At 37.8% G+C, this 16,980-nt stretch overlaps 1 protein-coding gene across 2 annotated transcripts in view; it reads right to left on the reverse strand.

Moving 5' to 3' along the window:
* The window catches only part of mon2 (Mon2 homolog, regulator of endosome-to-Golgi trafficking), a 133,791-nt gene that overhangs the window by 39,260 nt on the left and 77,551 nt on the right, over positions 1-16,980 (reverse strand). For both annotated transcript variants that reach the window (XM_071695497.1, XM_071695498.1), the window contains 8 exons: positions 16,423-16,654; positions 13,845-14,017; positions 13,392-13,567; positions 10,189-10,351; positions 7,397-7,541; positions 6,712-6,833; positions 5,077-5,208; positions 4,520-4,654 (listed from right to left, as the gene is read on the reverse strand). In XM_071695497.1, coding sequence (XP_071551598.1) covers positions 4,520-4,654; positions 5,077-5,208; positions 6,712-6,833; positions 7,397-7,541; positions 10,189-10,351; positions 13,392-13,567; positions 13,845-14,017; positions 16,423-16,654 — 1,278 coding nt within the window. The remainder of the gene's footprint in view (positions 1-4,519; positions 4,655-5,076; positions 5,209-6,711; positions 6,834-7,396; positions 7,542-10,188; positions 10,352-13,391; positions 13,568-13,844; positions 14,018-16,422; positions 16,655-16,980) is intronic.

Below are 16,980 nucleotides of genomic sequence, written 5' to 3' on the forward strand. Positions count from 1 at the left end.
GAATGACTGAGGATTTTTTTGATATCTATACATTCTATAAATTGTCTTGCCTGTTGTGCAATGCTTTTTTGCAGCAGCCACTCCACTAGTGCATCTGGTATTGTCTTCAACCATATGCCTAATCTTTTTTCTAATGTTTCCGTAACCACTCCTTGTAAATTTCATAGATTATCAAGTATTTCATTTCTATTTATCATACTAGATCGCCGGTTCCCGTGCCAGAAACTGATGAAGAATGGCCCAACCCACCCACATAAACATGTATATACATACAAAAACGCCCACACACACACATGTACATGCTTGCCTTCATCCATTCCCAGTGCTACACCACTCCACAGGAAACAGCATCATTACCTCCTGCTTCAGCAAGGTAGCGCCAGGAAAATACACAAATAATAGGTCACATTCATTCACACTCAGTCTCTAACTGTCATGTGTAATGCACCAAAACCACAGCTCCCTATCCACATCCAGGCCCTACAAACCTTTCCATGGTTTACCCCAGACATTTCACATGCCGTAGTTCAATCTATTGAGAGCATGTCAACCCTGGTATACCACATCGTTCCAATTCACTCTGTTCCTTGCATGCCTCTCACCCTCCTATATGTCCAGGCCCAGATCACTCAAAATCTTTTTCACTCATTCCTTCCACATCCAATTTACTCTCCCGCTTCTCCTTGTTCCCTCCACCTATGACACATACATCCTCTTTGTCAATCTTTCCTCACTCATTCTCTCCCTATTTCCAAACCATTTCAACACACCCTCTTCTGCTCTCTCAACCACACTCTTTTTATTTCATCACATCTCTCTTACCCTTTCATTACTTGCTTGATCAAACCACCTCACATGACATATTGTCCTCAAACATTTCATTTCAAACACATCCCCCCCTTCTCCATACAATCTTATCTATTGCCCATGCCTTGCAACCATATAGTATTGTTACAACTGCTATTCCTTCAAACATATCCATTTTTGCTCACTAAGATAACATTCTCTCCTTCCACACATTCTTTATCCCCAGAATCTTTGCCCCTTCTCCACCATGTGACTTACTTCTGCTTCCATGGCTCCATCCACTGCTAAACCCACTCCCAGATATCTAAAACACTTCACTTCCTCCAATTTTTCTCCATTCAAACTTACATCCCAATTTACTTGTCCCTAACACTACTGAACCTAACAACCTTGCTCTTATACACATTTACTCTCAACTTTCTCCTTTCACACACTTTACCAAACTCAGTCACCAACTTCTGCAATTTCACACTTGAATTAGCCTCTAGAGCTGTATCACTGGCGAACAACAACTGACTCACTTCCCAGGCCCTCTCATCCCCAACAGACTGCATACTCACCCCTCTCTCTAAAACTCTTACATTTTAAACTCCCTATCTATCCCATCCATATACAAATTAAACAACCATTGGGACATCACACATCCCTGCCGCAAACCGACATTCACTGGGAACCAATCACTCTCCTCTCTTCCTACTCATACACATGCCTTTGTGTATATCTGCAATTATGCTTTCATACAGACTTTGACACAATAATATGATCACTGGTTTCACTATTGCTGTTTTTGTCTTTTTGAGGAATATGGCTGGGATTCCATCTAATCTGAAAGCTGAATTTTCTCTGAGCTGATCAATTATTGATTATATCATCTGATATTTCAATATCTAGGAGTGTATTTTCACCATACTGACTAAACAGTTCATCTTTCAATTTCTCCTTCCATTTTGAGCTGATTACCAATTTATATTGTTCAATCAACATCCTACATATTTCCTTAGGGTCATTTTCATATTTGTCTCTTACCTAAAAGGGAAAGAGAGAAAGATAGAGAAATGTTACATATCATATATGTCCATACAGTTAGGAAAGACTAATTTTTTTTTTTTTTCTTTTTTGCTTTGTCGCTGTCTCCCGCGTTTGCGAGGTAGCGCAAGGAAACAGACGAAAGAAATGGCCCAACCCACCCCCATACACATGTATATACATACACGTCCACACACGCAAATATACATACCTACACAGCTTTCCATGGTTTACCCCAGACGCTTCACATGCCCTGATTCAATCCACTGACAGCACGTCAACCCCGGTATACCACATTGATCCAATCCACTCTATTCCTTGCCCTCCTTTCACCCTCCTGCATGTTCAGGCCCCGATCACACAAAATCTTTTTCACTCCATCTTTCTACCTCCAATTTGGTCTCCCACTTCTCCTCGTTCCCTCCACCTCCGACACATATGTCCTCTTGGTCAATCTTTCCTCACTCATTCTCTCCATGTGCCAAAACCATTTCAAAACACCCTCTTCTGCTCTCTCAACCACGCTCTTTTTATTTCCACACATCTCTCTTACCCTTACGTTACTTACTCGATCAAACCACCTCACACCACACATTGTTCTCAAACATCTCATTTCCAGCACATCCACCCTCCTGCGCACAACTCTATCCATAGCCCACACCTCGCAACCATACAAAATTGTTGGAACCACTATTCCTTCAAACATACCCATATTTGCTTTCCGAGATAATGTTCTCAACTTCCACACATTCTTCAAGGCTCCCCGGATTTTCGCCCCCTCCCCCACCCTATGATCCACTTCTGCTTCCATGGTTCCATCCGATGCCAGATCTACTCCCAGATATCTAAAACACTTTACTTCCTCCAGTTTTTCTCCATTCAAACTTACCTCCCAATTGACTTGACCCTCAACCCTACTGTACCTAATAACCTTGCTCTTATTCACATTTACTCTTAACTTTCTTCTTTCACACACTTTACCAAACTCGGTCACCAGCTTCTGCAGTTTCCCACATGAATCAGCCATCAGCGCTGTATCATCAGCGAACAACAACTGACTCACTTCCCAAGCTCTCTCATCCACAACAGACTTCATACTTGCCCCTCTTTCCAAAACTCTTGCATTCACCTCTCTAACAACCCCATCCATAAACAAATTAAACAACCATGGAGACATCACACACCCCTGCCGCAAACCTACATTCACTGAGAACCAATCACTTTCCTCTCTTCCTACACGTACACATGCCTTACAACCTCGATAAAAACTTTTCACTGCTTCTAACAACTTGCCTCCCACACCATATATTCTTAATACCTTCCACAGAGCATCTCTATCAACTCTATCATATGCCTTCTCCAGATCCATAAATGCTACATACAAATCCATTTGCTTTTCTAAGTATTTCTCACATACATTCTTCAAAGCAAACACCTGATCCACACATCCTCTACCACTTCTGAAACCACACTGCTCTTCCCCAATCTGATGCTCTGTACATGCCTTCACCCTCTCAATCAATACCCTCCCATATAATTTACCAGGAATACTCAACAAACTTATACCTCTGAAATTTGAGCACTCACTCTTATCCCCTTTGCCTTTGTACAATGGCACTATGCACGCATTCCGCCAATCCTCAGGCACCTCCCCATGAGTCATACATACATTAAATAACCTTACCAACCAGTCAATAATACAGTCACCCCCTAATAATCACAAATAATCATTCACATATAAAAATCTCATCCACTCTGTAAAACATTTCAGAAGCTGTCAACAAAATGAGTAAAATGATGCAGACCTTCAGGTTCGAATAGGTTAAAACTTCATATGTAAAAGGTACTGCATGGATCTTCAGTAGTTTTGCTGAATCTGCAACAGCCATGACTAAACTGATTATCGACAGGCACAAAACCTTACAACAAGCTCAGTAGAGTAAAATATATATTTGGTATCATACCCAGCTCTTTTTTAAGTATAAGCACATTTTCTTCTCATTTCTTTTTTAATGATAGATCATCAGTCAAACCTCAGGCCAAAATGACCTCAAACGCCTTTTTACATTGTGACAAAAAGAGAAATACACATTGTGACAAAAGGAAAAATACATTAAATAATAAACCACAGTGGAGTCTGAATAGGTATACATCTGATCATGTGATGAAATCCAAAATAAGAAAAGTCTCAACATGAAATAAGATTTAAATTATGGACAAAAATGATGCAGTTAAGATAATAAGAATAAGCAAATGAAAATAACATAACTAAACAGTTCACTGTAAATATGGCATATCAAAGGAGGTCAATAAATAAACTGTATGAAATAACATTAATGAGAAAACTGGGAGAGTACTAGGGAAAGTAAAATACGGTTCCTAAAATAGATCAGGTAATGAAGAATAATGAAATCAAATAATATGGAAATGTTTCTATGTGGCAACACATAGGGAACTGTCCCAAAGATTCTGAGTATTGCTGAAGATTTCATATATACTGCTGCTAAGGGTAATATTCATAAAATAATGAAATCAACAAAAAAATCAAACAGCAAAAAGTAAGTTATTTTTGCTCTCCCAACTTTTCCTGATACTAAGTTTACTTTGTGAAGTAAAAAATTAATTACATAAAAGTAGAAATGCTGAGGAAATATGAATACAACTATACAAAAAATAATAAACAAACCTCATTACTTTTGGAGAGGGCAGCGGTATGAATAAAATCAAGTAGAAGTGCCCATGCACGTGGAAAGTCTCCTAGACCCTGGAGAATCTTCTGCTTTGTACTGAACACCCGTGCAACACCTGACAATGTTAGCACCTAGAAATATATTCAATCTTTAAAATAATGACACTTCCAATGACTGAACTGTCCAAATAAAGGTTTACAGGTACATTATTCTCCCTGTCTCAGTAATTATCAATCTAAATTTCATTATGCATTTAACTAACTTATGAGTCAGTTTCATATCTACCAATAACGTTAACTACCTACTGATTTACCTGTCATTTAAACTTTCAGTGCATCCTCATGGAAAATGATACAGGATCTTATTCTAACAATGAAACAATGAAGGATATCATTTGTTTTGTTCATATTTCACTTAATCTTACCTATTTCACCTAAATGAATTAGTTTACATTACTACTGATACCAGCAAAATCATTATCATTGCACTTCAAACAGGACTATATTTTCAAAAAGATTATGGTAACAGCAGTCCTAGCAAGTTTGCCATATACCTGTGTCTCAGCCCACTGCTTCTGCTGTGTGTTGCGAGAGTGATGTATGAGTATGTTACCTCCCTGATCCACCTTATCTGTGCTTGCAGAATCTGACAACTGCCGTACCTTGTCGAGCAATGGGAACAGTACCTTGGAAAATTAAAAACATAAAACATAATAAGTACTTGGTAACATAATCATCATATGAGAAAACCTCAATGCTTCAGTATGATGATCAATTCCTTCCTTTTAAATTTTGTAGAAAAATTTTGTGTGCATCTGCTCACACTTAAGTCTTATCATCATTAACCAGAAGTGCCCTATCCCACTGTTTACACCTTTGTAAGAAAATTATGTCTACATCTCACTCAGATACCTTGAGAATTATTTTTGATGTTATCATCTTTTCACAGTTAAGTATCCTCAAAACATACAATTCTAAATATTCCTTTTTAAATCCTGTATATCCAAGTTTTTAGCTTTGCAGTTACAAAGCCAATTTTCAAGGATTTTTTATACACCTATTACAATGAGGTTGCAAATCCTGTGACTCCATGTCAACATCTCAGAGCAATATATGCGAGTGGTCTATGCCATACTTAAATATCTCATCCCAAGTGCAAATTGTTTAAATTTCTCTTTAATTGTTTTCAATTATCTAGTCTTGTCTCATCTGAACTACATTTGTATATTCCTTTACCTCCATAAATATCCATTTCATATAAAAAAGAAAATACATATATAAAGAAATCATTCATAACTTGTTTGGTCAAAATATCAAGAAACTTTGTATGAACTACCTTATTTTTGAGTTAAATGTCACAAGAAATTTAAGTATTTCTTGAAGTAATTAGTGGTGATAGCTAAATCAAAATAACTGTGATTCTGTACTAGTTAACACAAAAGAAACTCATAACAGAATGATAAGTGCTATCAGTAGTGATAAACTTGACATATAAAAACTGTTTCACTTCAACAGCTTAGAAACATGAATGAAAAAAATCAGTGAAATCTTTCAAATGTCATCTTGGTATTTTTGGTTGGGATGCTAATCCTTTTGATCAGTCCTGAATCTTTAATAAGATTTTTTTTTAGTTCATAGAATGAGTAAGAAATAAAAAAGCTAGAATGACTCATGAGGTCCCTTTTAACAGGTAGCACAGATCTACAAGAGCTTTGGTTAAAGGGTTACATTCATAAAAATATATGTAATTCTTTATCTTACTGCTTAACAAAATATATTATGAATGTATGTTATTCTGTACTCCATGTTTTCATAATTCAAAAACTGAAAATCAAAATCATTTGTATCTACAGTTGATGTACAGCAGTTTAAACAAACTGCACTAAGGTTTTAAAATATTCTTCATTGGCATTCATCTCACACACACAACAAATATCTCATCTTTATTATTTCCATTTGTATTTCCTTACTAGTTTTATCCACAAACCAACTCTACTGTGCTAGGTAAATAATTCCAGCCAAAGTTGCTACCTAGAGCTCTAATCATCATAGCATCACCGAGTGAATGTGCCTGTAAAATCCCATAATAAAGTAGTAAAGTAGTTCATCAAGAAACAATTACAACAGCATATTTCTTTCCAAACAGAGAATGATTTTCAAGAGCCACTTCAAAAACAAACATTGCTTACCTGCCACAAGACTGCTTGCCAAGTTTGATTATGAAGCAATGCACCATGGGCTGCAATGGTGGAAAATAGTGTCTGCCCAGCTGACTTACGAACTGCGGGTCTAGAGTCAACACACAAGTCACCTGCAAAGATATACTTTTATATATTCCTTTTCATTCATGCTCACTTACCAAGCAAAAGTAAAAAGTAGGTCTAAACATCTTGGCAGACAAAAGTGGTATCATTTTAGAAAAAATATATACTAATTTCAACACTGATAAGTGTGAAAAAGCATGTGACCTGTCAAGATTCTTAGCAGTGTTTAACGTAACTAAACATAGCCATTCATGGTGAACAGAACTGGAATTTGTTTTGAACTTATTTTCACCTTGTTTTTAAATCTATATTTAAATAAACATTATCATAGAGCAGCTAGGTTATCAAAATAGAACTTTCTCCACACACCAGAGCCACTGCCCAAAACTAGATGTAATTGTAGAGTGACACCCCTCACTTTTATATTCACTTTTCTCTCCACTTGAGCTCAATAAAATCAACAAATTAAGCATAGCAAGAAACTTGCAAAAACTTACCAACAAGACTAATCTGAGGTTAGGTATGAGTGTAATGGTAAGAATAATGTACAGTATATAACTTTGTATCTATGAGTAATTAAGTATACTTATCAACTTTAACTTGCACAAACCTAATCTGGCATAGAGGCACATCCATAGTTTATCAAATGGAGGCATGTTGGGGACACCAGGAAAATCTGGGAACACTTGGTTATCAGAGGTTAGAGAGGCACGGAGCTTTTCCTGGTTCTGGTAGAAATAGTCTGAGATGTTCCACTGTAAAAGCAAAAAAGCAAAAACAATAAAATTTAAACAAAAACAGTTATGATGGCCTAACAACAACAGGTCCACTCATGGTACATTAAGGACACAAATTCCCTTCATAATACCATGTTATCTTTACGAGTTAACATGCAGTACAATCTTCATTTACGAAACTGTATGAGAATAAAATGTAAGTTAGTGTGCTATTTCAGCAAAAAAAAGTGCCTGCACAATGATACTCTTATGATCCACTGCATCTAAAGACAACAGATAGGAAAAGGCAAACACCTACTGTCATGACTTAAAGTAAGTCTATGCAGGTTTCTGAATAAGCCAACAATTATGAGATAAATTTTTTCATACTTGATCCCCACTTCCTGCGCTAGCAAGGTAAAGCCAGGAACAGATGAAGAAAGGCTGTAGCCACTCACTTCCATTCTTCCATTCTCTAGCTGTTATGTGTAATGAACTGTATGCATCAGCTCCCTATCCACAACCAGGCCTCACAGATTTTTCCATGGTTTACCCTGGCTCCTTCACATGCACAGATTCAATCCACTGAGCACATGTCAACCCCTGTACACCATATCATTCCAATTCACACTATTCCATGCATGCCTTTCACTCTCCTGTATGTTTAGGCTCCAATCACTTAAAATCTTTTTCACCTTATTCTCTCATCTCCAATTTGGTATCCCCCTTCTTTTTGTTCCCTTCACTTCTAACATATATATATATATATATATATATATATATATATTTTTTTTTTTTTTTTTTTTTTTTATACTTTGTCGCTGTCTCCCGCGTTTGCGAGGTAGCGCAAGGAAACAGACGAAAGAAATGGCCCAACCCCCCCCCATACACATGTACATACACACGTCCACACACGCAAATATACACACCTACACAGCTTTCCATGGTTTACCCCAGATGCTTCACATGCCCTGATTCAACCCACTGACAGCATGTCAACCCTGGTATACCACATCGATCCAATTCACTCTATTCCTTGCCCTCCTTTCACCCTCCTGCATGTTCAGGCCCCGATCACACAAAATCTTTTTCACTCCATCTTTCCACCTCCAATTTGGTCTCCCACTTCTCCTCGTTCCCTCCACCTCCGACACATATATCCTCTTGGTCAATCTTTCCTCACTCATTCTCTCCATGTGCCAAAACCATTTCAAAACACCCTCTTCTGCTCTCTCAACCATGCTCTTTTTATTTCCACACATCTCTTTTACCCTTACGTTACTTACTCGATCAAACCACCTCACACCACACATTGTCCTCAAACATCTCATTTCCAGCACATCCATCCTCCTGCGCACAACTCTATCCATAGCCCACGCCTCGCAACCATACAACATTGTTGGAACCACTGTTCCTTCAAACATACCCATTTTTGCTTTCCGAGATAATGTTCTCGACTTCCACACATTCTTCAAGGCTCCCAGGATTTTCGCCCCCTCCCCACCCTATGATCCACTTCCACTTCCATGGTTCCATCCGCTGCCAGATCCACTCCCAGATATCTAAAACACTTCACTTCCTCCAGTTTTTCTCCATTCAAACTTACCTCCCAATTGACTTGACCCTCAACCCTACTGTACCTAATTACCTTGCTCTTATTCACATTTACTCTTAACTTTCTTCTTTCACACACTTTACCAAACTCAGTCACCAGCTTCTGCAGTTTCTCACATGAATCAGCCACCAGCGCTGTATCATCAGCGAACAACAACTGACTCACTTCCCAAGCTTTCTCATCCCCAACAGACTTCATACTTGCCCCTCTTTCCAAAACTCTTGCATTCACCTCCCTAACAACCCCATCCATAAACAAATCAAACAACCATGGAGACATCACACACCCATGCCGCAAACCTACATTCACTGAGAACCAATCACTTTCCTCTCTTCCTACACGTACACATGCCTTACATCCTCGATAATAACTTTTCACTGCTTCTAACAACTTGCCTCCCACACCATATATTCTTAATACCTTCCACATAGCATCTCTATCAACTCTATCATATGCCTTCTCCATATCCATAAATGCTACATACACCTATATTACACATATATTACCTTATATCTTCCTCTCCTTTTGAGAATATAGAGACGCATTCTTTAAATTTTAGTGTAAGTGTTTGAAGCCTAAAATAATTTTTGCAGAATGTTTCTTAATTCTCTCTAACTTGTAAAGTTCTGCTTGTATGGTCAGTAAATACACTAAACAGCAAAATTCAACTCTGCATCTTGTATATACTGCACAATGAACAATTTAATCATTAGTTCTCTGTTTCAGGTACTGAAATTTTTCATAGTCATCTCAATCATAACTTGGTTTATCAAAACTACTTGACAATTTCATCTATCATCTTTTTTTGCTTTCTGTGCTCAATACTCACTTATACTGGACAATCAATGTCTTGCATACTTCCTTGTGGTTACTTTCATATCATTCTCCTTGAATAATTCACTGAGGAGGATTCCTGTGCACAGGACACACTGATGCAAATCAATATACAGCTCAAACCACTTTTAAGTACATGAAAAACCTCAAGGTCTCATACAAATAGCCATGCAGACCTTCAGTGTCACTCCCTTACATCTATGAATTGTTAGAGGCATGATTTCACTAAAAACTCACCATTAGCCCAATTGCTGTGAGAGAGATATTGAGTTCCTGTGTCTGTGAGCCAAACTTTGCTGCTGTGTCAACAGTAAGTGGCAGGCAGGCCCATGGCATGAGTGGTAAGAAGTCAGTTACAACCAACTGCAAGCACTGGAATGCTAGTCGCACCAGGTGTTCACTGAAAGTAATGAATGAATTAGGAAATCTAGATATGATATAAGAACTAAACAAGGAGAACAGCACCACAGTGATTACTTAAATTTCTTCGGCTTCTGGAGCTCTGTATCTAATGAAAACCTTCTATGATCCTAAAAAGATTAATTTTCTCTTCATAAACAGCTATTTCTACCACGACCAAATGTCACAATGCAATGACTTGTCTAATCCCTTTCCCTCAGTGTGGTTATGATAATATCATCTACGTAAATCATGAGGCATAAAGCAACAATCTTGTGAAACATAATAAAGAGAAAAAGATAAGAATTCACTGGATCAACTGTAGGAAAAGGATGCATATATGCGTCTAACATACATAGAAATATATACATGGAGTCTATAAACAGGGAGGTGTTAAAAAGGCAAGCTCTACACTAATGGAAAAATAAGAATTGTCATAATGCTTGGGATATAGCTGTTCTTGTAGCCATCTGTATGAACTCATATGGTTGAGGTAAAAGTGCAACTTGAATGCAAGGATGTCAGGTGCCAGGAGATAACAGGGGCAAGTATGGAACTGAAGCTTCATGCTGAAGTGTCAGATGGAGTCCAGGTGATGGTTGGAGCCAATGTTTGGTGCCTTTTAACAAGTGGTGTAAAAAGGGGACTGTGGATGACCTTCCATTTCCTTTTCTGCTCCTCTTCTAGTGGAAACCCTTGTGTAGTCGAAGCAGGACAAGCAAGAGGGGCAGACATAAGAGAGTTTGGGAGGAATGAGAATTATGCAAATGTTCCTGAGTTCAGGTGTCAAAAGTCAAAGTGCATTGAATTGACAAAGATGATGGTACCATATTCTAATGGCACTCAGAAATCATATAAAGTCTTCTAATGAGCAGGGAACATATATTGCTGGAGAGAAGCACTGGTGATAGAGATGCAAGATTTGGCTTGTGCAGGGACACCCTTCTTACATAGCCTGAGATAAATCAACAGATACAGTGGAGCACTTTACCTTGAGGCTGTGCAGCTATATGGTGACTTCAAACCCATGAATTGAGTTTGGAGATGAGGTAGGACAGTGGGCTGAAGGTATGTGGTTTCAAGAGTATCAAGGTGGGGGAACTAGCAAAGGGTGGTGAAGTAACTATTAACAATCAGCCCTAACCATGTAAACCATATATTCTTAATCTTCCTGCTCACATCTGAGGGAATGCATAGTTCCTTTGCTAACTAGAGGCATATATAAATGTTAGATGTCACTTGCAATTCTATCATGCAAATATATCTAAGAGGCTCAGTTGATTTTCAATATCATGAATGAATATCTATAAGGCTCAGTTTACCAACAGAAAACAACATTGGGAGGATGCAGTAAGCACACCCCAGTCTGCTAAACAGTGTAAATGAACAAGATTTTGTTGAATTCTGAGGACTATAACAGCAAATTATCATATTGGACATAACAGGAGACCAAGAGAATTGATCTTTTATATGATATTTGAAAATTACCTCATCTTCAAGCAGAGCATGTAAAATTGGGGGATGACATAAACAGTAGCAGAGTTAATAGTGGATTTATCATAGTTTAAAAGACATCATACATTATTTTTTCATAATACTTAGTTGTTGTCTCCCACGTTAGTGAGCTAGTGCATGGAAACTGACGAAAGAATGGCCCAACCCACCCACATACACATGTAAATACATAAACACCCACACACGCACATATACATACCTATACATTTCAACGTATACATACATATACATACACAGACATATACATATATACACATGTACATATTCATACTTGCTGCCTTCATCCATTCCCATCGCCACACTGCCACACATGAAATAGCACCTCCCTTCCCCAACAAAGGGCACATTCGTTCACACAATCTCTAGCTGTCATGTGTAATGCATCGAAACCACAGCTCCCTTTCCACATCCAGGCCCCACAAAACTTTCCATGGTTTACCCCAGATGCTTTACATGCCCTGGTTCAATACAATGACAGCACATCCACCCCGGTATAACATATCGTTCCAATTCACTTCATTCCTTGCACGCCTTTCACCCTCCTGTACGTTCAGGCCCCGATCACTCAAAATCTTTTTCACTCCATCCTTCCATCTCCAATTTGGTCTCCCACTTCTCCTCGTTCCCTCCACCTTTGACACATATATCCTCTTTGTCAATCTTTCCTCACTCATTCTCTCAATGTGACCAAACCATTTCATCACACCCTCTTCTGCTCTCTCAACCGCACTCTTTTTATTACCACGCATCTTTCATTACTTACTCGATCAAACCACCTCACACCACATATTGTCCTCAAACATTACATTTCCAACACATCCACCCTCCTCTGCACAACCCTATCTATAGTCCATGCCTCGCAACCATATAACATTGTTGGAACCACTATTCCCTCAAATATACCCATTTTTGCTCTCTGATAAAATGTTCTCGCCTTCCACACATTCTTCAACACTCCCAGAACCTTTGCCCCCTCCCCCACCCTGAGACTCACTTCCTCTTCTATGATTCCATCCACTCCCAGATATCTCAAACACTTCACTTCCTCCAGTTTTTCTCCATCAAAGTTACCTCCCAATTAACTTGTCCCCCAACCCTACTGAACCTAATAACCTTGCTCTTATTCACATTTACTCTCAGCTTTCTTCTTTCACACACTTTACTAAACTTTAAAAGTATATGGTTAATTACATGGCTCATATGTTTTAATCTTAATATTTTCAAACATTGATAATATTCAGCAGGCTGGCTGGGGAGACAACTTTTTCAATGCATTCAGGAGTGAAAGGGTTAAGTGGCACAGTCTTCTAGAGCAAAATTTAATTTTATCATGCTTAAAACCAAAACAAAAGGACTTGTGCTATATCCTTTATTTCAATGTTATGAAGCTTCTAGCATTCATGAATAGCAATTTATCCTTGTATTCACCAGATTTAAGTGAATGGATGGAATTGAACACTGCATTGGTTTGAATCCTGTCTGTACACAAGCTTCAAGCTGGAGCTAAAAAAAAAAAAAAACTTTACCTATGATTGTCATTGATGGCCCCAATTATATTGAGGATAAGAGGCCAGCCATGGTGCAAAAGTTCCCCACAGGAATGGAGAATATGTAAGAGAGATTCCAGCTGCTTCTGGCGCACATCAGGATGGCCCACTAGTGAAACCTCCGACAGTGGTGAAAGTAGCAGTGTTTGTAACTTCTGCAGTGGAAATATTCAGTTTCAGCAGAAAATTCAGCAAATTTTACCTTTTAATCTTTAATCTACTTATCTATCTTCCAAATAGCCTATGGAGACATCTTATATAAACTTTATAATGACATCTCAAGTCTTAATTCATAAGAAAGAGAGAGATGTTCTCTCATCATAATTCCACATTTATCTTTTTCAGAATTCATCTTAATAATTTGCACATGCAATTTCTGCAATATGTATTTGTTATGGAAACAAAATTAATTCAACATCAACTTTAACTAACTTGATTGTCTTTAAGTGGTGGGTTATGCTTGTGAGTGAGTGCTGCCTTGACTAAATAAGTGACAGCTTCTACACCCCACTCCCTCATACGGACATGTGGATGCTGGCACACATCTAGCAAATGATTGGTCACAGGTCTCCATAAAACTTCCACTCTTCCCAAGTTAACCACACCTGGAAAATACAGAAATATTTCTTAGTTGTCAGAAAAGAACCATTAGTTTACTATTCTATCAGTCAAAGTAACTATGTATATGGTCTCCAGTATTTGGAATCACTGGGTTCAGGAATCTCCCAGTTTGCTAGCAATTATGAAGTGAACTCAGAGAACTACTAATTTTCCACTAGCTCTGTCTTTTCCTCTGTTTGCTTCAGCAACATTCATGAATGTAAAACTAATGTGTAATACCACCTAGCTACCACATCCTCACTACTTCTGGAGACCCAAGCATCTAATAATTCAATGGATCATCTTTACATCTCACATCTATATAAAAGTATGCACAACAAAATATTGTCACTCCTAAGTCTGTTTGTTCATCTGTGGACATGTTATTGTTAGCACAACTTGAAAGCAAAATATGGTATAAACCTCATACATCAAAAGTAACTCCAATGGAAGACACTCTAATTAGATTTTGAGGATCAGTTCATAAATTTGCATATTAACAACTCATCCACTTTGCACCTGAGGTGACAGTCACTTCACTCAAATGAAAAAATTAACATAAAATTGAGTAATTTTAACCGATGCATGAAATTTTGGCACAGTATTTCTTGAAGCCTGTTCTCACCTGGAAATCCAATTCTACTAAGATACATAGCAACCCTATGCAGCACACATCAGTTACCTCCCGCTGGAAGGTGCTGTGCACTAGACCTTTAAAAATCTTCTTTGGTCCCTATCACGAACTTCTGCCTTCCACCATGCAGTAACAGATTCACCTGTAAGTCTGTTTGCAGTGTTTATAAGAGTTTCTTAAGTGTTTATCGGCTTATTTTACAATTCTTTACTAGCTAAAACTAGTATCTGTCATTTGTGTGAACCACTATTGTGTTTCACAATAAATGCCCCTCTGTGCATTTCATCCTCCAGTAAAAGTGAAGGTAACTGTTGTGAAGTGCTGTTATAAAAGTGTGCAAGACATTTAGGTTCTTGTAACAAAAAATATCCCACAAAATTCATGCATATACCCAGCACCTGGTCATTGCTTTAGATGAAAAGAACTTGACAATGTCTTATCACAGACTGAATCCAATTCTAAGCATGATATTGATGACTCTGAACTTTGTGGTACTGACTATATGTCCAAGTCTGATATGCAAGCTTCTGGTGGCTTTGCCTGGAGGTATGGGAACATTGGAAGAGAGACAAGCAGTTCCCTGCAACATGACTTTCCTCCTGGTGCCTCCTCTTCCTAGTCAGGGCAAAGTGGTGCACAGCAATTGCAATGGGAGCAACCATCTACTCATTACACCCTAAGCAAGTCCTTTAAGCATATAATATCACACCAAAAGGTAAGACTGTTAAAGAATGTAGTCTTATTGTGTCAGTATAATACTACAAAGATTATACTGTTGTACCCTTCAGTATGTAGTATAACAGTACTCTACATTGAATGGAAATTTTTTCCAAAATTGATTACAACCAAACCATACATGCAAGTAAAAATTCTTAAACCATCATAACCTAGATAATTACACTAACCAATGGAATAAAGAAAAAAAAAGTATTGGCAAAAATTAAAGACTGAAAAATTTCTTGATACTCTATTTTCTTCAATTTATCAGCCTTAGTATTACTCACATCCAATTCTTAATGCTGCCAAGGTAAAGTTTGAAACTGTCACTTTTCTGTTACAAAATATTAACATTCCTTACACACAACTTCACAATGTCAAAAATATTTCTTCTTCTATCTTTGTTTTTTCTGATTTTATGTGAATGAGCGACCAATTTCCTGTAGAATGGAGTTTGCTTCATACAAAATTTGAATCAGCTGCTGAAAAATCTATCCAAGAAAAAGAGTAATATGGAGTTCTTCCATGCCTGACGGTCATAACCAGCCAAGTGCAAGGGAGGGGTCAATGGCATTCATAAGCTGGTGCAAGAAGTTATGAATTATGATGACTTATTTTTCTGCGAGTTATACCTCAGGAATCATGGAGAGTTCAAATTTATGTACTATGCAAAGACAATATCAAGCAAATTGATGAGCCCATTAGCTTTTTTCATTATACTTAATTGGTGGTGAGGCAAGCACGTCGTGCCTCCTGTTACCTCTACCAGTTACCTTTATCACTGTTTTTATGTGCTTATTGTAATAAACACATACTGCAACACACAATGTGGACCTTGAATAGGCAGCAGAAAGGAAGGTAAGCATGAATCAATTAAACCTTTGTATGATGGAATGCCTATTTGAAACACTCCACTGCTTCCACACCAATCACGTCCAAAAAAAACACTTAAATCTTCTATAACTTACAAAAATATTTACTGTAATAACAACACCCCCAATCACATTGTAATGTGAAAGTACAAAAATAAATGACTAGCTGTAACAACGATTGTCTCACCTGTCTCAAGTAATTTGGCAACAGCAAAGAGTGATGGCTCTCTGTTGGTATAAGCCAGCTCCATGGACTCTCTAGAGAGCTGACAGAGTGCATCAATGAGGTGATGGAGAGCCACATCATTAAGATGCTGAGAAGATTCAAATAAACGACTTAACATTGATGACAGAACAGGTAAGTCTGCAATGACAGCTGTAGTTATCACAGCATTGGTCTCTGCTGTGCTCCGCCCAGCCTAGAAAAATGAAGGGACATTAATCTAATGTACTAACAAGGGACAAATACAGCAAATTTTAAACTCTTATGTTTGTATTCAGCACTCTAAGATGATTAACTGAATCTTGAAAAATAAAGGTACATCTAATTTGTAAACTACCAAGTTGAACTGCTGTTTTCATTTTATGAACTAAAATACTTTAATCTAAAATATTTTGTACTTATTTTCATCTTATCATAAGTCAGTAAATTGTACACCTGCTTTCTTATTAAAGCTACTATATATAATTTAGCTTAATGCTAATGTTGCTGACAAAAGAGAGAGATGCCTTGATCTTTTATGCT

Source organism: Panulirus ornatus, chromosome 58, assembly GCF_036320965.1.
Source record: "Panulirus ornatus isolate Po-2019 chromosome 58, ASM3632096v1, whole genome shotgun sequence".
NCBI lineage: Eukaryota > Metazoa > Arthropoda > Malacostraca > Decapoda > Palinuridae > Panulirus > Panulirus ornatus.